Genomic DNA, 8,874 nt, shown 5'->3' on the forward strand with positions numbered 1-8,874 from the left:
TTTCTAATGTTTGCCAAAATGTTCAGAATCCTTTGAAATGTAAAGAAATGCAAACATTTTCATTTTCGATTTTTTGACGATTATTTCAACTTAACCCTACAGAAAGTTAATAATTGTTTTTTTGCCACTAAATAGATTTTTATAATTGGATTAAAACTGCTGAACTTGTTATTAATAATAAAAAAAAATTTCAAATATTTGTAATTTAAATTATTACAAAAGTACCGCTATTTTAAGCCTACATGTAAATATTTTAAGACTTTGAAGGCTATTTTAGGGGACTCGGGTGTCGAGCAGACCTTATGGTTATTTTGGTAGTAAACTAAATCATGAACAATATATGTAGGTCCTTTTAATATCATTATAAATGTGTTATCGCACTTGAAAATAGGAAAAACTACGAGTCAGTGGCATTTTGCCTTCAGCATATTGCAACAACTTTTCAATGATAATTGAAATGATAATTATGAAAGCGAATTTTTGAGATATTCCATTATTCCAAACTTTGGTTAATTTTTATAATCAAATAATTTTTCGCAAGCCATAAACTTTATCATCACACAAAGTTTCGTCAAAACTGCCAACGATCGGCTAGACCAATCATAGCCGAAATCTATTTAAGACAATTTCTAATAAATATCTTTGAAATGCCTTTTAAATTTTCATAAGACATGAGCATTTGTCTGCTAGTTATTTATTATTGGCTCCACCGATCGAGTCGAAACATCAAATGGTTTTTGAGCAAACCTTCTATTTCAGGTCTCATACACATAAATACACATATTTTTATCAATTATGGTATCAGACGACTCAAAAAGCTCAAAATGTCGAGAAAACTTTAAATTATCGAATTTATAGCAAAAGCATAAATTTGTGTTATGATTTGAATAATACAAAAAACATTCTAATAAGGAGACATGCTGATTAGTTTTTGGCAAAGGCAGGTCTAGCCGTTTCAGAGATACGGGCAAAAAGTGCCAAAAATGGTGTTTCAGTATTTGAGACAACGAAGCGTCCGATTTAAATAATTTATAAAAACGTTTTATTTGTATTGACGAAATGGACAACTGGTGAAATATTTGTAAATGCATGTCCAGCGTCTCCGGAGATTCATTTGGCGGTCTAAAACGAACATTATACATATGTACCTCGTATTATTAGATATTTTATAAAGATTATAATAATAAGTACTTGTGTACATTTATATGGGTTTCGTACGTATGGCTTATATGCACTTTTATTGAAAAAATTGTTCAAAATTTTCAAAATAAATCAAAATACAAAAAATTAAAATATAAAAAAATTAAAATTTTTAAAAAAACATTTTTTTTAAATTTCAAAATTTCTCAAAAATATTTTTTTCAAAGTTTAGCAAAGTTTTTTTTCAATTATTTAGTTTTCGGGTTGTTCCAGCATTTTGCCTTAATGCCATACACCACTAGATTTTATTTAATAATTGGGTAGATGCCTATTAAAATATATAAATTTCTCACTCTAAATATATTATGTTCCATCAGGTTCAAGCTGACCCGGCATCGTTGTGCTCTCTGGAAAATATACTTTCGGCTTTGTCCTTGTCTTCGTCTCCTCCAGCAAAGGTTCCAGGCATTGAGTGTGTTTCATGCAAGAGTATGGACAAGGGCTCATCTCCTCAGTACAATACGACTTTCAAGATAATGAGTTTTTATCAAAATGAAGCGATTAAGAAACTTAACTTGATCATAGGTTTCAACACGAATGCTCCTTTCTGCGATAAGTGTATGTTAAAAGATAGCATTGCTTTAGAATTTTATTATCAAAATGCTAAACTTGTTGCTTTAAAACTGTATGAGGAGATTATTATCAATCTCAATACTATATTTCCTGGGAAGACTGATTATGATATAGCTGTAGCTAATTTGAAATCAGTATTGGAAAGAATTCAAGAAATAATGGATTTTGCAAAAAGTTTCTCCTCGCAATCCTTTAGAATTTATAGACTAGTTCTGGAGAGACGAAGAAATTGTGGAGCCCATTATGCTCGTACTGCTATGAATGATTTCATCAGATTAGAGAGTACCAGTAGAAAGATTTATCTGACTTATGAATTTGTTTCGCGATTGATGGATAACGAATATTGTGATAATGGTGACTTACAATTGATGGTCAATAAGCACGCCTTAAATCTGGCCAACAGCATTATGGATATTAATGAGAAATATTTAGAAGATTTTGACAAACACGCTGATACTTTCGCAACAAGTATCCAATTAGGTTGCGGAATGTTGCATTCAGAAGGCTTTAAAAAGAAAAACCCAGAAGCGATCGAATTTCCAAACATTTATAATCCTGAATCTCTAATAATAAACTCGCCACCATTTATTAGAATGAACGGAGCTGGAGTGCCTTCACCACAGAAGCTTTTACAATCGCCGATCAACAACTGGAATAGACAATTCACTTTTAGACCTAATGATAGAAATGGATCGGTACATTATGACAAGCATAACGTATCACAGAATAGCGACGATAGTTTTTTAGAATTGCTGAAGCATATAGACATCAATTCAATTTGAGAATATGGTAACATCCCTTTCTTAAGCATAGTACAGATATGTTTGTACCATATACTTTAATGTTTAAACAATGTAAAAGTCTCATTGAATTTTGTAAGTGTTGTTATACTGTATAACCTATATTTCAACTTGCTACTATATTATAGCGAGTATAATAAAAATAAACAAAAGTATTTGGATTATTTTATATATTTTTACCTCTGTCTACTTCCATACTAGAGTAGTATCAAGTTCAACACAAAAACTATTATATATTTTTTCTTATTCACATACTATGTTATTCAACACGTAACCATTTTCCTTGTTCACAATTATTTATATGTCAATATATATTGATACAAATAATATAATACTTTAAATAATCAATTTTATTTTGAACTCAAGTGAATAAACTAAACTCGCTATTAATCCAAAGCAAATTTGTTCATTTTTATGCGTGCATCTGAAGCTGTAATGCAAACATCCTAGTATATATTCAAAGTCATAGCCAACAGTTTGCCAAAGGTTGTTTAACAGTAATTTTTCCAGGGTTATCTTTGTCTGTATATTCAGAAAGACAAATATCGTTCAAACGAATATCGACATTTACATTTGGCTAACAAGTACTTTTAATATTAACAATTGTATTTTTTTAATGTACAATCTTCGATAATGAGCAACAATTTTTGTGATATTTAAATTGTTTAATTGCTTATTTTGATTGATGTAAGAAATCACACCTGGGATTAGTTTAAACAAAACCATGGAGCTAGTTGTAACACATAAATTATATACAGATTTAAGTAGAAAATATCAAATAGAATGTATGTATATTCTACAAGATGTGGACATATGTAAATTGTGTTACAGGAGACACTATACCTTTTATTTTTATTAATTCTTGGAATTAATTCTAGTTTTACAGAAATGCTTAGAAACAAATTAATTTTCTTAAACATGACTAAAGAATAAATTTTAACAGACATTATTGTCGCTTATTTCTAGTTCCTACTTGCACCGGAATATGTTACAGCTAGGATAAGTTTTAATATCGCATTTTTTCTAGAAATTGATTGTGAAATAATGAACAATAGTAGTGAAATTAATTAAACTTGATCCAGTAGAGTCATAGCAGCAGCAAATATTCATCGTTATTTTGTAGACATATAATAATCACTAGATCTGAAGATATATTAATTAAAAAAAAACTGTAACTAGTGGGGCGCATGGCATCGTGCCTTAAGGCAAATTGCTGGAACTTCCCATAACAAAAATTATTTTTTCAAAAAAGATTAACATTTTGGAAAAAAAATTACTCTGAAAAAATTAGATTTTTGAGAAACTATATATTTTTAACAAAAACTTACATTTTTTTGAAAAAAAAAAAGACTTTTTAAAGAAAAATTTACTTTGAAATATTTTAAAAATTCTGAACTTTTTTTCAAAGCAATCGTATTGCTTTAACTGAATAGAGTTGAAATATGGAAGCGCGTAAACGACGCGTCGCCGTCTAACGGATAAACACTGGCACGGAATCCATAGAAATGTAAACAAAATTTATACTTATTGTTAAAATCTGTCTAAAATATCTGAAATTTGATGTGCATATGTCTAATGATCATTTTTGACCGCAAAATGGCATATTTTTTTACTTTTTTCACTAGATCTCCGAAACCGCTAGACCTACCTTCATGAACATTTGATCAGTTCTTCATCTTAATAATACAAGTAAAATGTTTTTTGAATTATTCGAATCGGAATTATTGTCCGTTCTCTTAAAAACTGAGTCACCGTTTTTGGCACTTTTTGCCCTATATCTTCGAAACGGCTAGACCTGCCTTTGCCAAAAACTAATCAGCATATTTCCTTATAAATATAAATCGAATGTTTTTTGAATTATTAAAATCGCTTTATCCGTGTTCCCGAAATCGTCGACGAAAATTTGTATCCGAACACACATACACACACGCATACATCCATTTTTCTAAGATATGCCAAAATGTTCACAAGGTTTTAAAACGTAAAGATATATAAAAATTTTCATTTTCGATTTTTTTGCGATTACTATAACTTGCCCTACGGGAAGATAACAACACGCCCCTAGCTGCCCTACTTATTGTTAGAGGTATTAAAGTGGTATAGTTTTTAGCCGATTATATGGGTGTTAATAGTATAATATATTTATAAATTTATTTCCATAATAAAACAGCAATTTAGAACCTATATTACGTAATATGACCTGCAAAGTTTTGTGTGAAACTATCGTATTTTAACAGTAATAAATCACTTAAAAACTTATAAAATTTTTGTTTGATGGAGTCATTAGTGACTACTTCTTAAACCTGTAGTTTAGCATGTGAATTTTGTGGAGTATATATTGAGTAAGCTATATGTTTAATTTTTAATATTTATTGCGATAAACATAACTATTTATCTTAATACACAATCAGATATTTTGATATTTTACAAGTCAAGATTGGTAAAGTACAGAATTGAGTTACAGAGTATGTTCTATTCAGTTATGCCAAATTTTCAATCCTGAGAGCGTCTAAATTTAGAATAATGTATATGATCTTCGTTGCATTCAATGATCGTCTATGATTATTTTGCCGGTGGTGGAGGGTGAGTTCTGATGTATTCGATGGCACGAAGTACATATTCGGGTACTTGAGGTACATGGCTACCGGTCGGTTGGTAACCGTTCTCATCGGCTACGTATGAAATTTGAACAGGTGTTCCTTCAGGATCTGTCCATTGTGCGTTACCTTGGACGGCTATGGCATCATTTTGAAGCGCACCTCGTTCATTCGCAGAAATGCCGTTGGATGTTTCGTAGCTGTACGAGTAACCTTCAGGTTGCACATCTTGTTCGCGTTTTAGTGTCGTTGCTTGCTTGTCCCGCTCGTCCGCGTACGAACAAGCCAAGGCCAACATCAAAATGACAAACGCCAACTGTAATTGCACGAGTGCAGTAACTATTTTTAATGTCCATAATTAAATAAATGTTCACACTTAAATAGACAAATGCACATACGCATTTATGTAATTATGAATAAATAATTCAAATAATATGTTTGAAAATAACAAAATTTACATAAATTTACTTTTTCTAGCTAATAAATTGTATTCAAACAGCAAGTGAAGTATCTAGTTGTTTGGGATGTCTTATCTACCTTAAATACATGTAATTGTAAAATTAAGATTTTGCGAATCATCTGCTTATTCACATCAAAGTATTCGAGTCAATTAAAGTTTATATGAATTTTAATTAACATTAAAACATTATTTATACTTATGGACTTTAATAAACATTTTACTTTACGCCGTATATGAGTTTTGACGTTTTCTTCACGTTCTATATGTGAACCATACCACCGATATCTCAAAAACAAGTAAAATTAGAAATTTTTAAACAACGATATTTGGAAGTAGTAGATAACTAGCCATCACCTTGATTCTCATGTTGTTGTTGGGAGATAAACGGCTATGTTTGAAAATCCATAACAAAAGTATTTTCTTTCGTTGTTAGTTTTTTTTATAGTGAGCAATGTTCAGAAAACTTTAATATAATTCTTAGGTATTGTTTTTAGAGTATTGTTTTATAAGATGTATTTTTAGTTTATACTCAACAGATATTTTTATATGACCTCTAAAATAGCTTAAGTGTAAGTGGGGTAAAAAGAACCAACTGAACCTTTATTCTGGCAAAGGTGTAAATAATTAAAAAAGTAAATAAAAATAAAAAGTAAATTTTAAAAAACAATTGTACAAGAGATAAATTTGATAAATAGTTTTCCAACGTTTCTGATTATGATTTCTGACGAAATATCAAATCATAATTATATACAGTGTTTAACTGTTTAAAAAAATTGTACCCTTAAAATTTATATTTTGGATTGGTTGAATAATGCAGTTGATATTTTGCGATACCAATTTAAAATTAAAAATTAGACATAGGACCTAACATCATGCTGTCTGCACAGCACATAGCATTATAACATTTTCACAGTTATTAGTAACATATTATATGAAAATCGCTAAGTAACGCCATAACATTGGTATTTTACGGCAGAATCGTTCCATCAATCTGTTAGATTTGTGAACAATCTTTCATACACACACACACACACATATGTGTGTGTGTGTGTATAAAATCATATCTCATATCTCTAAAATTAATTCTGATGTCCCGTGTATTGACCGAAGGAATGGGTCAAATTTTGATAAAACTTGTTTAGGCTCATTTAGAGCGCCCCAATAGTGTCCAAATGTTTGACCGACTCCCACTAACTTTGGAAGGCCGATCAACCTATGCCCATGGTTCACCCCCTGAGACCTCCCTTTAGAGATTTCCCATACAAACACTGCATAATTTTTGATACTTAAATATCACAAAACTCAGCAATTTATTTTTATTATAGAATTTATTTAATCATAACATATGTAAATAAAACTAATAAATAAAACGTCTGGAAAATTACGCTCGGCTGTCACCACCATAACAGCCTCTAGCTTTAATAATTTTTTTTATGAAAAAGTTTTTTGTGTGTGTATGAATTAATATCCGTAAAAATGGTTTAAAGAAAACCTTTTTTGATCTTGCTGAGTAAAATACTAAAAGCGATGATTGTTTGCAAATTTGGTATGGGAGACCTCTAAGGGGAGGTCCCGCGGGTTGAACGATGTGCATGGGTTGGTCGGCCTTTCAAAGTTAGTGGGGGTTGGTCATATATTTGGACGCGATTGAAGCACTCTAAATAGGTCAAAACGGAATTTTTCAAAATTCAACTCTTATCTTTGGATCAATGCACGATACATCAAAATTTATTTTAGAGGCATGGTTTCTTCAGAAAAGTATCTTAATTTGATCTCTAGTATCCAAAAATCAGATGTGTCTACGCAACCTATAAATCAACCCGCCCTAATATATATAAATATATATATATATATATATATATATATATATATAAATGTGATAAACTTTATTCCTTTCATCAATTCCTTGTCACTTCACTTCTAACAAAAATATGCACACAATTAAGTTCGTTTATTGTGGCGGACTTAGCTCAGAGGTAGCATGTCCGACTCACATGCCGGAGATCGTTGGTTCGATCCCTGGCGCTTCCAAATATAAAATATCAAAAATGTATAAGAATTTCAATTGTAAGATGTATGTAAAAAAAATGGTTGATGTATTAGAATGTATAGAAATTGAATTAGAATTGAAAAAAAAAAATGAAATAGTAAAAAGAAGTAAAGAAGATAAAAAGGGAAGAATGAAGATAAGTTGAACTGTGAAGAAGAATAGGGTTTAAGTGAAGAAGATAAGTTGAAAGAAAGTATGTAATATAAGAAGATAGAATCTAAATTGAATATGATATAAAAATATTAGTGTAGAATGTAAATAAATGTTGTAGGTGGCTAAATGCTCAGAGTAAGCGAAGCCAAATAAAAAAAAAAAAAAAAAAAAAAAAAAAAAGTTCGTTTATTAACTATTTATTTTTTGTTTACGTTTGTTTTTGCAGAAGATAAAATGTTTGATATTAATTTTAAATGTATACATAACGAAACAAAAAATTTCAGTAACAGTAGTTTGTTTGAGAGAACTTGTGACACTACGAAAAAGCTAAATTTAGACCCACTTGATTTATTAATTATTTCGAACACAAACACTCTAGTATTCCAAATCTAATATACAGAAGGCCAATAGGAGAAAATATATTTACTTACAGTTTTCATGTTGTATCCGTTAAGAACGTTGAATTGGGTACTGACATCCTGATGCTAACCCGTTGTTTATATATCTTTCTGACAACATTTAATTCGACCATAAATATGAAATCACGACAGCTAGATTTTAATTAAAATCTAGTTAGAATTTTAAATGTTAATCATTACAACTGTTTACATAATGTCAATGCTCATAATGTCAATGTTACCTATAATTTATTAACTTGTAAAAGAATGTATGATTATTGTTATAGCATCTAATTACATATTTAATTATTCAAATTCTTTACTTAACGGCACAAGTTATGGTACTGTCAACCATTAACTAGAAATAAAGTTTAGTCGATAGTTTTGAAATTATAAGTTATATCATAAACTTTGTCAAAAATTAATTAAATAGATTTTAAACTGAAGAGCATATGTGCACAGAATACAAATTTCAACATTAACAAATTTTTAATGCTGTAAGTAATGATTTCAGTTACATACAATTTTAGGGATACACATAATAATATTAACTTCCCGTAGGGTAAGTTATTGTAATGGGCCGAAAATCGGAATTGAAAATTTTTACATTTCTCGACGTTTTGAAGGTTTCTGAACGTTTTGG

At 29.9% G+C, this 8,874-nt stretch overlaps 1 protein-coding gene across 1 annotated transcript; it reads right to left on the bottom strand.

The window, feature by feature from the left end:
- Positions 1 to 5,115: 5,115 nt before the first annotated feature.
- On the bottom strand, positions 5,116 to 8,285 carry LOC113375144 (pupal cuticle protein-like). The gene is made up of 2 exons (XM_026615093.1): positions 8,265 to 8,285; positions 5,116 to 5,486 (listed from the first exon to the last, which is right to left on the bottom strand). Exons 1-2 carry the CDS (start codon positions 8,271 to 8,273, stop codon positions 5,136 to 5,138), a joined length of 360 nt encoding a protein of 119 aa, XP_026470878.1. The 5' UTR covers positions 8,274 to 8,285; the 3' UTR covers positions 5,116 to 5,135.
- Between the last annotated feature and the right edge of the window lie 589 nt (positions 8,286 to 8,874).

The sequence above is a fragment of the Ctenocephalides felis genome, unplaced genomic scaffold, assembly GCF_003426905.1.
Source record: "Ctenocephalides felis isolate EL2017-DRISC unplaced genomic scaffold, ASM342690v1 CF-g0.4_SCAFFOLD_01886, whole genome shotgun sequence".
NCBI lineage: Eukaryota > Metazoa > Arthropoda > Insecta > Siphonaptera > Pulicidae > Ctenocephalides > Ctenocephalides felis.